General features: G+C 52.5%; 2 protein-coding genes across 9 annotated transcripts in view; both read left to right on the top strand.

Moving 5' to 3' along the window:
• The window catches only part of INCA1 (inhibitor of CDK, cyclin A1 interacting protein 1), a 9,544-nt gene extending 5,628 nt beyond the window's left edge, over positions 1-3,916 (top strand). For all 3 annotated transcript variants that reach the window (XM_027773193.1, XM_014589092.1, XM_006151875.2), the window contains exons 3-7: positions 1,849-1,962; positions 2,197-2,236; positions 2,484-2,677; positions 3,136-3,274; positions 3,514-3,916. In XM_027773193.1, coding sequence (XP_027628994.1) covers positions 1,849-1,962; positions 2,197-2,236; positions 2,484-2,677; positions 3,136-3,274; positions 3,514-3,660 — 634 coding nt within the window. In that variant the 3' untranslated portion in view covers positions 3,661-3,916. The remainder of the gene's footprint in view (positions 1-1,848; positions 1,963-2,196; positions 2,237-2,483; positions 2,678-3,135; positions 3,275-3,513) is intronic.
• A 523-nt stretch (positions 3,917-4,439) lies between these two features.
• CAMTA2 (calmodulin binding transcription activator 2) overlaps positions 4,440-12,788 on the top strand; it is a 20,043-nt gene continuing 11,694 nt past the window's right edge. Inside the window, exons 1-9 of one of the 6 annotated variants that reach the window (XM_014589090.1) lie at positions 4,440-4,452; positions 5,740-5,834; positions 6,040-6,143; positions 8,175-8,242; positions 8,325-8,460; positions 9,027-9,113; positions 9,378-9,531; positions 10,082-10,216; positions 10,786-11,726. In XM_014589090.1, the coding sequence (XP_014444576.1) occupies positions 5,804-5,834; positions 6,040-6,143; positions 8,175-8,242; positions 8,325-8,460; positions 9,027-9,113; positions 9,378-9,531; positions 10,082-10,216; positions 10,786-11,726 (1,656 nt within the window). In that variant the 5' untranslated portion in view covers positions 4,440-4,452; positions 5,740-5,803. Of the gene's footprint in view, positions 4,453-5,037; positions 5,835-6,039; positions 6,144-8,174; positions 8,243-8,324; positions 8,461-9,026; positions 9,114-9,377; positions 9,532-10,081; positions 10,217-10,785; positions 11,727-12,788 lie in introns of those variants that run through there. The other 5 variants (XM_006151869.3, XM_014589091.2, XM_006151870.3 and 2 more) reach the window with 5 other exon arrangements.

Below are 12,788 nucleotides of genomic sequence, written 5' to 3'. Positions count from 1 at the left end.
GTAACAAGTACCTTCCATGGGAGATGATCATGCCACAATCCCTTCTCCCCGATTTCTCCCTCCCTTTAGGATTTTGGGTACACCTGGTATATTTCTCAAGATGCTGGGTCCTGGGGACCAGCAGGTGGTGTGGTGGTTAAGGTGCTGGACACTCCCACATGGCTGACCATGGTTTGAGTCCTGAACCTGGCAGCTTACTTTCTCACTTTCTCTCTCTCTCTCTCTCTCTCTCTCTCTCCATTTCTCTCTGGTCAAATTAAAATAAATGAATGAGTAAATAAAATTAAAAAAAAAAAAAGATGCTGAGTCCTAGACTCAGCTGCACACTTGGCCATGTGGGATCTAGCTGCTTTAACTACCATACTGCCACTGGCTGACCCCATCAGCATATATAAAATCATATATGGAGTGAGAGATATCACTTAAGGAGAGATAGAAGGGTTAGCCTGGGGCCAGCAGGTAGCATGGTGATTAAAGCCTAGACTCCCACAAGGCCTATCATAGTTCAAGTCCTGGACCCAGTGGCTTGAAAATCATACCAGATGCATGTGCGTGCATGCCCAAAATCCTAAGAGGAGAATAAAGAAGGGATTGCAGTGTGGCTGTCCGCCATTGGATGATTTATCACTTTGACTCTCCCTATCTGTCTCTCTCTCTCTGGTGAGTGCATATGCCCTAAAAACCTTAAATAAACAAACAAACAAAAAAAAAAACTAAAAAGAAGAGTTAACTTGTGGCCTGGTGGTTAAGGGATTGGATCCCACATGGCTAGGATGAGTCCTAGACCCAGTAGCTTGAGAAAAATACTAGGAATGTGTATGGGCATGCCCCAAATCCCAGAAGATGGGAGAAACAGAAAAGGACTGCAGAGTGACCATGGCCCATGGTGAGTGCTTTCTCACTTTCTCTCTCTCTCTCTCTCTCTGTTGAGTTCACATGCCCTCTGGCAAAAACTTAAAAAAAAAAAAAAAGGAAGAGATAAGAGATAGGACAAAGATAAAGGGCCCCAGACTCAAGCCCTAGGACACTCCACTTCTTAGTGATCAGGAAGGCAGTCATCATTTAGTCTGGGGGCCTTGGAAGTAAGGAGTACTATTGTCAGCTCTGCATAATTCTCCTTATCCACAAGGATATTAGTCCTTCCGAAATAAGGGAGACATAGTAGAGATAATCAGAGGTTCTCCCTTCTAAATTATTGCATTGATCTAAAAGAACTATCATATCACCTGAGTAGCTAGGACTTCCCACATTAACAATTCTGCTTGCTAAATATTATGTTCTGTGGCAGTGAGGTGTAGAAGCTTGAAATTCGTTGAGATCTGAGACTTAAACAATAACCAATCTCTTTTTTTTTTTTTTGGAGAGGTTTTTGCTAGAGGGCATGGGCACTTGCCAGAAAGACAGAGAGAGACAGAAAGAAAGACAGAAAGCAAGAAACCACCCAAGGAAGATGGCCACTCCACAATCCCTTCTCCTCCATTCTCCTCTCAGGATCTTGAGCACACACACACACACACACACACACACACGTGCCCAATGTGAGTTTAAGCCACCGGTCCAGGACTCGAACTGTGGTCGACTACATGAGAGTCCAGCGACATAGTCATTACACCAACTACTGGTCCCCACAATAGCCAATCTCTACACTCACACCAGCTCAAGTTTCCTTTAAAATAGGCTTCAGCACCTTCCTCAGCTAAAATGGTTAAGCATAAGAGAGGACATGGTCTGAGGGAACCTGGGCAGAGGAATGGTCTCATGGAAAGATGGGCTCATGTATCTTTGGGGTGAGTAGATGCTGTAAAAGAAGAGCTGAACGAACCTGAGCCTACCTTGTCCTCACCTCAGATGTTCCAGGGTGGTCAGCCGATCTCCACCTCCTCGCTTGCCTTCCCAGAGCATCAGACTGATGCCCCAGCGTTATGGAGATGTCTTCTGGGAAAACCTTAGTCAAAGGCCCAGGTGAGTCGAGAAGAAGAAAATGGAGACTAACAAGGTGGTAAAGTGAAACTGTACAATTTTTAACTACCATAAATCCTTATAGTAATAAATCTTAGTTGGGGATAATTGTCCATTGATGAGGACATTGTAGCTCCTGATGCCAGACAGGTAGCTAGAAGAGGTCATTACAGAAGCTATATGGATGGGGTATAGGGGTGTCCCATTGACACTTAGCCCCCTTTTTGTGCTTCACAGCCCCACCTGGATGGAAGAACAGTACATTCCACCCATGCTGGTATGACAGACTCTCTGCCCTTCAACACATCTCTGTTAAAATTGTACCCACTATTGTCCTATCCTTAGTATTCCATATTATCCTTTCCCTCAGGTGCTCCCCAATCAGTCCACTGACTAAACCCCCCTTTCAATTAATCAATCATCATGTTTTCCATATCCTAAGACCTCTAACTCCCACTTCAGTCTAGTCTCCCCTGGAAGACCCAGTTCTGCCTGCTAGCTTCTTTCCTCCCTCTCTGGCATAGAGAGCCACTGGTTGCTCCCAGCTTGGCCTATACCCTCCTGAGGGACTCACACCCCCTGAGATGCTTTGCAGAAGAAAGAGAAGGAAGCCACACTTGGAGAGAATGCAACTGGGACCTGGAAGCATCCCAGCCCGAGTAAGGGCTGTTGCTTATCACCTGGAGGACCTAAGGAGGCGCCAGAGAACCATCAATGAGTAAGGAGGGGAGACAGCTGGGCCGTGGGAGCAAAGCAGTGTTTCAAGGCAGGATGTTTAAGTTCAGGAAAGGGTTGAGAGCTTTGAGGGAATTGGAGAGTGCTTGGGAGGGAACTATGGTTGCTATGATCAAAAGAGAATTTCTGTAATGTGGAAAGGAGGAAACTTACAGATGGATGATGAGCCACATGAACTAGAAGAAATGGAAACTAGGTCACTGAAGACAGGAAAGCAAGCTAAAACTGGAGGACAGTGGGGAGCTAGGGGTCACCTCTAGGTGCCTGAATTGAAAATACTTCAGTCTGAGAGGAGCAGAAAATTGGGAGCGGAGAATTAAAGGTCAAATGACAATACCCTTGGGTCCCAGCATGAAGTATTTTAGAACAGAAAGAGGAAGAATGGAGAGACAGGAAGTCTGGCCTCCAGACCCCTCTCTCCTAAGCCTAAAATCTCCACAGACTGAAGAAAGCCCAGTGGGGCAGCTCTGGGGCTGCATCTGAGCCCCTGGGGGTTGACGAAGAGGGGTATAGGTTTTCCAACACCACTGTACCCCCTGACCTGGAAGAAGGCCACTCTCTCACTCCTGGCAGGGCCCAGGTATGACTGAAGAACTTCGTGGGGTGGTGGAGGGTGATGTGGGTCCCTGGTCTTGCACCACCAGATGGTGGAAGCCTAGTAGTAGGTTGGAATTGAGGGGAACAAAAACAGTAGGTAAGAGCCAGAGACTTGGGGGTATCTGGACTGGGGAGCTAGAAAATCTGGAAAGGAGAGCTACTCCCCTGTCCTCCTCCCCCCCCCCTTTTTTTTTTTTTGTTTAATTTCTCTCATCTTTGCAGCTGCTCTGGTCTCCCTGGAGCCCTCTGGGCGGGCAGGAGACTTGCTCCTCCAGGTGGGTGGGCCCTCAGGCCTCCTACAGCACTGTCGCCACTAGCAGGAACCCCCTCTCCACTCCCCATTGGGTGGAGTTCGAGCCAGAGGAGTGAGGAGGAACCACCGGAGGCAGAGGCGAGATGTTAGCCCAGTGCCATCACTAGAATCGCCCCATGGTTGACATCAAGGCATTTCCCCTTCCTCAGCCTCTCCAACTGCCTAGCCTAGCCCTTCCTCCTAGTGAGGCGCTAACAGCTTCCTAAGGCTCAACCCACCGCGCTCCCAGGGACTCTCCAGGTCGTTTTCCTGTAGGCCCCGCCCGCGGCCGGTGTTCTTCCCCGTTCTGTTAATAAAAAGCAAGCAAGTGGAGCCAGTGGTCTTTCTCTCCGCGAGGCTGAGATGCAGAGGCCAACGGGGGGTGGGGGGGCGCCTTTCACTTTGTCCAGGACCCAGCTCCAGTGAAGTCGGGCTGGGTCCCCAAATTCAAGAAGTCTGGCGGGAAGCGATAGGTCCCCCCACGTCCCCGCCCTCCGGCCAGCGTTCCTCGCCAGTCCCTGGGTTCCAGCACCGAACAGCCGCCTCCGCCCCACTCTCCTGGACCGGCAGCGCGTCAGTCGGCAGAGCTTCCGCCTCCCGGACCCCGGAATCCTAAGTCCCGACGCCGTTGCCCCTTTAGGGGCTCCCCAGCAGTCTACCCCTCCGCCTGGCTCAGGGCCCTGGAAACCGAGTCCAACCGCCCAGCGCCCCACCCAGAACCTCACACATGCTGACCCCAGGTTCCCTTCCCGACCCCCATCCCCTTAATTGGGAGGCCCCGCCCCGTGCGCAGTGACGTCGGACGCCGCTGTCAGCCGGCGCTGGGGGGGGTCGGTGTGGGGTAGAATGGCCGCGCGGGACCCCGGGAGGTAAGAGCCAGGGCCTCTCGCCCGCCTCTCCGCCCCCGCGCCAGGGGGCGCAGCTCCATTCGGTCCGACGTGGAGCGCCGCGACGGGGACCACCGTCCCTCCTTGCCGTTCACCCCTACCTCCCCGCTTCCGTCCTCCTCCCCCGCGCCAGGGGGCGCCGCTCCGCGCAGGGCCCCACGGCAGACCAAAGCGTGCCCGAGGAGTGTCCCGGGGACCCCCACACCGGGCACCCGCCCTGTCCCTCACCCGCCATGCGTCCAAGGACTCGGCCCCGCAGCTTCTGACCATCCCCGTGTGCGGGCAAGACCCTCCCACCTCGGAGGTTTTCCGGGGACCACCGCCCCACCCGGGGGGGCCTCCCTCAGTGCCGGGCTTCTGAGTCCGGCACCACCCGCCCGGGCCCACAGCCCAGGACCCGCTCCGGGACTGCGCACCTGCGCCCTGGGGTGGAGTCCTTACCCCAACCCCAGCTTCACTGCACACAGCCGCGCTCAGACGGCCTCCTCCCCCTTCCATCCCCGGACACCTGGCAGAGCCTGCGCCGAGAGCCTCCTCCAGCTCCCATCTGTTCCCCCTGGAACAGAGCGGTAGATGGGGAAGGGTAGGCCTGAAGGCCAGGAGAGGCAGAGGCGGCTGGGGAGACGGGTGCAGGGAGTGGTAGGTGGAGGGGGATGTTAGTCTCAGGGTGGAGGACCGGTTGTCCTGATGGTGGCAAACTGGGTCCCGAGTGTCTAGCCTAGAATATACCAGGTCCTGACCAATATGGAGAGAGCAGGTTAAGATCAGTTATCAGATCTGTCTTTCCCCTTGGAAAAAATCAAATAGAGCAGGAGCTCAGGGTGTGTCTAAGGCCTAGCTCTTCAACCAGACCCAGGTCTTCCTCTCAACATTCAGGCTTTCTTGCCAAACAACCTCCACTGACTGAATGCCCTGAGTCCCAGCCCCCAGGACCTGACCCCCTCCAGAGTTCCAGATACTGCCAGAGCCCAAGCTTCAGGACTTCTGAGGGCCCAGCCCTGGCAGCCTCTCCCCTCCCCCGCCCCACCCTGTTCTTCCTGATCACTCAGTCCTGTGGCGTCTCCCCACTCATGTTGGTTCCTGGCACCACCCTTGGGTTCCTCACTTTCATTCTCTGGCTGTACTGTCACATCATAGTCCAGCCCCTTCTCTCTTCCTCCTCTTTCAGAGATACCCTGACCCAATTCTGAAGCCCTTCCCCCACCTCATGCTCATCACCCTGGATTAATGTAGGGGCTGCTACCATGACCTTGTTCTCTCCCTTCCCAGCACAGACTCCCCCTCCCCCCGGCCCCTCAGGCCGGGGGTGACCTTGCCCCCTGGAGCCCTCACCATGAATACAAAGGACACCACCGAGGTTGCTGGTGAGTTCACAACCAGGCTCCCAGTTGGGCGCAGCCTTTTGTCCTCCCCAAGCTGTGGTGGCCCTCTAGTCCTTGGATCCCCTGCTCTTGTGTCATGGTTTCAGCCTTCCCAGTGCTCTGGATTGCCTTCAGCCCTTTCCTCGGGCTGTTTGTCACAGGGATGCCAAGGGCAACATGCTAAGCCCTGCCTTCTAATTCCCTCTAGAGAACAGCCACCACCTGAAGATCTTTCTCCCCAAGAAGCTGCTGGAATGTCTTCCTCGCTGCCCGCTGCTGCCTCCAGAGCGGCTACGGTGGAATACAAATGAGGTTTTCTAGGGAGCCTGGGGGATTAAGGCCTGGCAAGGCTGAGGGGGCTGGAGGAGGGCAAGTGGGGGTATTTTTGTGTCCCTCAAAGCTCCTAGTACTCTTTGGGGCTCATGGGAGACACTTAATGAGATGGATCTTGTTGGAGCCCATTTCTTGGCATTCCCCCCAAGGTAAAAGCAATAGCTACTGTCTATAAAGTATTTCTTACATACTGAACACCATGCTAAGCACTGGCCCTGTGTTGTTTAATTCTCTGAGGACATTAGAGAGCAAGCAGTGTCTTACCCCATGTTGTGGATGAGGAATCTGATTTACCTCGTGTCATTTATCTAACTTGCTTCAGAGCCCCTGCGTTTAACCATCATTGATACTGGCTCCTTCCGGAGGGCACAGTCCTTGTGTTACACACCTTCTGTATTCTGCGCACTTAGTGCCTTGTATGTAGGGAATGGTCCATAATTATTTATTTGATATTAGAAGAGCTGTAGCAGTGCAAAGGAGATACCCATGTGTGATTGCCATTAAGTGCTACAGAGCCTCCTGGAAGGGCCAAGGTGATCAGTAGGGCTTCATGGCACGTCTGGGAAGAGGTTCGACTTATAGGATGGATAGGCTGTCCAGACACAAAGAGAAGTGCATATGGCACTTCCGCCTCACAGGGCACTGACTTGCAGGAAGTGGCTGCTCAGGGCACATTCAGAGAGGGATCAGTGGATCCATCTGGCAGAACTGGTAGGTACAGTGGGATAAATAATAGCAATGATGGTTGGCTCCCTTGTTCGGATAACCCTGGGAATCAGCCTAAAGAATCTGGAATTTTTTTTTTGCAGAGACATTTTTGGCTATAGGGTACATGTACCCACCAGAGAGACAGAGAGACAAAAAGCAAGAAACCACCCCCCAGGGGGGATGACTATGGTGCAATCTCTTCTCCTCCATTTTCCTCTTGGGATTTTGGGCATATATGCACACACACCTGGCATGAATTTTAGCCACTGGGTCTGGGACTCAAATCGCCATTGACAATGTATGAGTCCGGCAAAGTAACCATTACAGCATCTGCTGGTCCCAAGAATCTGGAATTCTTGGCAGTGTCAAACCATTGAAAATATTTTATTAAACACTAAGGGGAGGGGCCAGCAGGTGGCGTGGTGGTTGAGAGCACTGGACTGCCACATGGCCAACTGTGGTTTGAGTCCCAGACCTGGTGGCTTGCTTTCTCACTTTCTCTTTGTTTCTCTTTCTCTCTCCCTCTCTGGTCAAATTAAAATAAATAAATAAAAGTTAAAGTAAATAATAATTCAATTTTTTTTTCTTTTTTTGGAGAAGTTTTTGCTATAGGGTGTGTGCACTCACCAGAAAGACAGAGAGATAGAAAGCAAGAAATCACCCCCCAGGGGGGATGGCCACGCCGCAATCCTTTCTCCTTCATTCTCCTCTCAGGATCCTGGGCACACACACACATGCGCCCGGCATGAATTTAAGCCACCGGGTCCGGAACTCGAACCATGGTCGACTACATGTGAGTCCAGTGACATAGCCATTATGCTAACTGCTGGTCCCAATAAATAATAATTCTTAAAAAGAAAATTAAGTGAAGCCAGCTAGTGGCATGGTGATCATGGCATTGGACTCCCACATGGCCGATTGCTGTTTGACTCCCAGACCTGGCGACTTTCTTTCTCACTCTACCCCAACCCCCCCCCCCATTTTGGTGAATTAAAATAATACAATAAAAAGACAGGAAGAGGCACAAAAATGGGATTTGAAGACAAAATAATACACAGTATGAAGAATAAATGATGAACTTGGAAATGGCTCCAAGGTAGAGGGCCCAGTTGGGAGGGAGGGAAAGGAATGATTAGACTTTGAGCTCAGAAGGAACCTGGGATTTTTTGAAGGGCAGTGGGCCTTGCTGGAAGCATCCTCCATTAGCTGCCATAGCTCCATAAGAGTGAGACTGACTAAGGGGATGGCCAAGAGGCTGAGCTCTATGAGGGGACACCCATCTGAGTACCTCCTCTTCTACAGGAGATTGCATCCTACTTGATCACCTTTGAGAAGCATGATGAGTGGCTATCCTGTGCCCCAAAGACAAGGTGAGAAAATTCGAGAAGGTAGGGAGTGGCAGGGGACCTGGATTCTGTTCACAGAACTTGAGACCAACCTTTCCATTCCCAGGCCTCAGAATGGCTCCATCATCCTCTATAACCGCAAGAAGGTGAAATACCGGAAGGATGGTTACCTCTGGAAGAAGCGGAAGGATGGGAAGACCACCCGAGAGGACCACATGAAGCTGAAGGTCCAGGGCATGGAGGTAAGAGAGTCAGGCATCCAGCACATCTGCCCTGGCATACCCTCCACCCATAGCGAAGCTCTAGTCCTGCCAGGGCTTGGTGACATTGTCCATCTCACCACCCTCCCAGTCACTCTTCCTTCTCACTTTGGATCAGCTGGCTGATTGCTTAGTCCACTTTCTGCTTCCCATTTCCTTCCATGACCCAACTCTCCAGGCCTTAGGACACTGAGGCCAAGTCCCTTCACTCCTCTTGCATTTCCCACGAGGATCCAAGCAACAATTCCCTAAGCACAGGCTTTGTTTCCCCAGTCCATTGCTCCTCATCTCAGATGCATCCTTGCTCTCCCTTCTGGTTTCTACGTAGTCCTGAATCTCAAATCTGGTCCTTGTTGTAAAGTCTCAGCCCTAGGGTCCTCCTGTCAATCCCTCATTTATGACTTGGGGCTGCCTGGGTTTGAAAGGGATGGGGAATAGATGTGGGTGGGAAGAGGGTTGAAGAGGAACTGGTGGAAAGATTGGGATTCCTGCAAAGGGACTGAACAGAGGAAGAGTTGGGGAGCAGACTAGCCCTCCCCCCACCCCAGCCTGTCTCCTGGCAGTGTCTCTATGGCTGCTACGTTCACTCTTCCATCGTCCCCACATTCCATCGGCGCTGCTACTGGCTGCTCCAGGTAAGGATGGAAATGCTCAGGGAGCCGGACTCTTCCTGGCTCTTTGAGGGTTATCGGGTATGAAGGGATGAAGTGGAGGGACGACTAGGTCTTGAGTGGGGAAAGGAGCCTGGGAAGAAGAGAGAGGGGATTGGGGATGGAGAGAGCCAGAGATTGGGAGGGAGGCTGGGGGTGAGGGGTGCCCAGGAAGAAAGTGAGGACTAGGAAGCTGTGGCCCTGGACCTCAGAACCCCATGGCCCTGTGTGTGTACTTTGTGCTCTCAGAACCCTGACATCGTCCTTGTGCACTACCTGAACGTCCCAGCCCTGGAGGATTGTGGAAAGGGCTGCAGCCCCATCTTTTGTTCCATCAGCAGCGATCGTAGAGAGTGGCTGAAATGGTCCCGGGAGGAGCTTTTGGGACAGCTGAAGCCTATGTGTAAGGCAGGATGACAAGGACAGAGTTCCGAGAGGAGGGAGGGGAGTAGGAGGGCCACCCAAAGGGGCTGGGATTCTGTGTCCGAGTCTGTGGAGTGATCATGTCTCTCCAAGCTGGATCTTTATTTATTTGGAGAGGGTTTTTTGCTATAGGGTGTGTGCTCTCGCCAGAGAGACAGAGAGAGACAGAGAGATGGAAAGCGAGAAACCACCCCCCCAGGGGGGATAGCCATACCGTAATCCCTTCTCCTCCATTCTCCTCTCGGGATCTTGGGCACGCATGCACACGCGCCTAGCATGAGTTTAAGCCACCGGGTCCGGGACTCAAACTGCAGTCGACTACGTGGGAATCCAGTGATGTAGCCATTACACCAACTGCTGATCCCAGCAGTGCTAGAATTCTAAGATGTTATGGAGAACGGAGTAGAGAACAGTGTGGGCTACATGTCCAAGAGGCCTTGGATCATTTCAGGTCCTTGGAGAAGCCATCAAGGTGCTTTTGGGGCTGTTTTGTGAGGGTCCCACAGTACTTCCCCCCAACTCTCTTCTAGTTCATGGCATCAAGTGGAGCTGCGGTAATGGGACAGAGGAGTTCTCAGTGGAACAGCTGGTGCAGCAGATCTTGGACACCCACCCGACCAAGCCTGCACCCCGAACCCATGCCTGTCTCTGCAGTGGGGGCCTTGGTGAGTCACCTTTTGACCCGGGAGCACTCTTCCTACCTAGCCACTCTTCTCTTATTCAAGTAGGGTGGGTGGGAATATCTGTCTTGATGGGATTTGCATGCTTGTTTGCAAGTCTTTTGCATGTCTCAGAAAGATGGGCCTGAGGGAAGAGGCTTTCACAGAGGGTGCACACTGGCCCAGGCTCCTTTGCCCTTCTCCACCCTCTACCTTTAGCAATGCCTGTCACCTACCCCTTTCCCCGTCCCACCAATTAGACCCAGCCTGAGGTTTTTTTTTTTTCTAATTGTCACTGGCTTGGTTGTGTTCTTTTGTATTTTTTCTATGTTTTGTTTTTACCTATTGCTCTCAGCTTCTCCCCCAAGCCTTCAGTTCTCTGGTCCTGTTTACTTTTAGGGGAAGAAAGGGCGTGGGAAGCATTTCTGATGCCTCCCAGTGGCCACAATCAATATTACACCTCTGGTTTCCAGAAGGGTAGTCTCAGGAAGTACTTTATAATAAAGGCTTCCAGGAAGAAAAGGCTGGAAAAGATGTCTTACCCCTTTTCTCCTCCCTATTTCTCTGCACTCCAGGTTCCGGAAGCCTTACCCACAAATGCAGCAGCACAAAACACCGCATCATCTCTCCCAAAGTGGAGCCCCGAGCTTTAACCCTGACGTCTGTTCCCCACCCTCATCCCCCTGAGCCTCCTCCACTGATAGCCCCACTTCCTCCAGAGCTCCCCAAGGCACATACCTCTCCATCTTCTTCCTCTTCCTCCTCCTCCTCCTCAGGCTTTGCAGAACCCCTAGAAATCCGACCTAGCCCTCCTACCTCCCGAGCGGGTTCATCAAGAGGAGGCACTGCTATCTTCCTCCTGACGGGACTGGAGCAGCGCACTGGGGGCTTGACGCCCACCAGGCACTTGACTCCCCAGGCAGATCCTAGGCCTTCCATGAGCTTGGCTGTGGTGGTGGGCTCTGAGCCCTCTGCCCCACCTGCTCCTCCCAGTCCTGCCTTTGACCCTGATCGTTTTCTCAACAGCCCCCAGAGGGGGCAGACATATGGAGGGGGGCAAGGGGTAAGCCCAGACTTCCCCGAGGCAGAAGCCGCCCATACCCCCTGTCCTGCCCTGGAGCCTGCTGCTGCCCTGGAGCCCCAGGCGACTGCTCGGGGTCCCCCTTCACAGTCAGGAGCAGGTGGGAGAAGAGGAAACTGCTTCTTCATCCAGGATGATGATGGCGGGGAGGAGCTCAAGGGCCAGGGGGCTGCCCCATCTGTACCTTCACCCCCTCCCTCACCGCCACCCTCACCTGCCCCCCTGGAGCCTTCGGGCAGGGTAGGAAGAGGGGAGGCCTTGTTTGGAGGCCCTGGGGGGGCCAGTGAACTGGAGCCCTTCAGTCTCTCATCATTCCCAGACCTTATGGGAGAACTCATCAGTGACGAAGCTCCAAGCATCCCTGCCCCTACCCCCCAGCTCTCTCCTGCTCTCAGCACCATCACAGACTTCTCCCCAGAGTGGTCCTACCCAGAGGTAAGTTGCAGGCTTATCTCCTTTCTTCTCCCTCCCATTTATTTTCCAGGTTCCCAAAACGAATTGTATTAATTCTTTTTTTTTTCTTGGAAAGGTTTTCGCTATAGGGCGCATGCGCTCGCCAACAAGACAGAGAGAGACATAGAGACAGAAAGTGAGAAATCACCCCCCAGGGGGGATGGTCATGCCGCAATCCCTTCTCCTCCATTCTCCTCTCGGGATCTTGGCCACGCACGCACATGCGCCCGGCGTTTAAGCCACTGGGTCTGGGGCACGAACCGTAGTCGACTACGTGGGAGTCCAGCAACATAGCCATTACGCTAACTGCTGGTTCCCTCGAATTGTATTAATTCTTAACCCATAGTTTGGAAACTGGTTTCCCACAGTGTCCATGGCTTCTTAGATGTCTTCCCAACCTCTGTTTTTATATGCAGTGTAGCTTCTTTCCCGATTTCGTAGTCCTCACTGACTAACCCTTATTCCTTTCCTCCCACTTCCATGTGAGCATCCCTCAGGGACTTCATTCCCCTGGTGGCTGTTTTTAAGGGGAGGCAACTGGGGCTGTTCAGCCTGGAGAAGAAAAAATATAGTGGGGCTATGACTGCAGATTCTGGGTTTGGAAGACTGTCTTCAGCACTTGTTTTTTGTTTTTTTTTGAGAGTTTTTTTTGCTATGGGTCATGTGCACTCACTGGAGAGACAGAGACAGACAGAGAGAGAGAAAGTGACAAATCACCCCCCTGAGGGATGGCCACACCACAATCCCATCTCCTCCAGTCTTCTCTCAGGACTGGCACACAGGCACATGCACCTGACATGAATTTTAAGCTGCTGGGTCCAGGACTTGAACCACAGTTGACTATATGGGAGGCCAGCAATGTAACCATCATACCATCTGTTGGTCCCACAGAGACATTATTTTGTGCTACCTCTAAAAGGAAAAGGAGGCACTACAGCAGGGATGAATTAGCCTAAGAACAGAACTTCCTCCTGATGGCACCTATTGACTTTGGTAGAAGCCCTGAATTCCCATTTCTGGCATATTCAGGTAGAGAGCAGGAAT

The sequence above is a fragment of the Tupaia chinensis genome, unplaced genomic scaffold (genome assembly GCF_000334495.1).
Source record: "Tupaia chinensis unplaced genomic scaffold, TupChi_1.0 Scaffold000330_1, whole genome shotgun sequence".
In the NCBI taxonomy this organism is placed as follows: Eukaryota; Metazoa; Chordata; class Mammalia; order Scandentia; family Tupaiidae; genus Tupaia; species Tupaia belangeri.
This window is presented reverse-complemented; position numbering and strand designations above follow the sequence as displayed.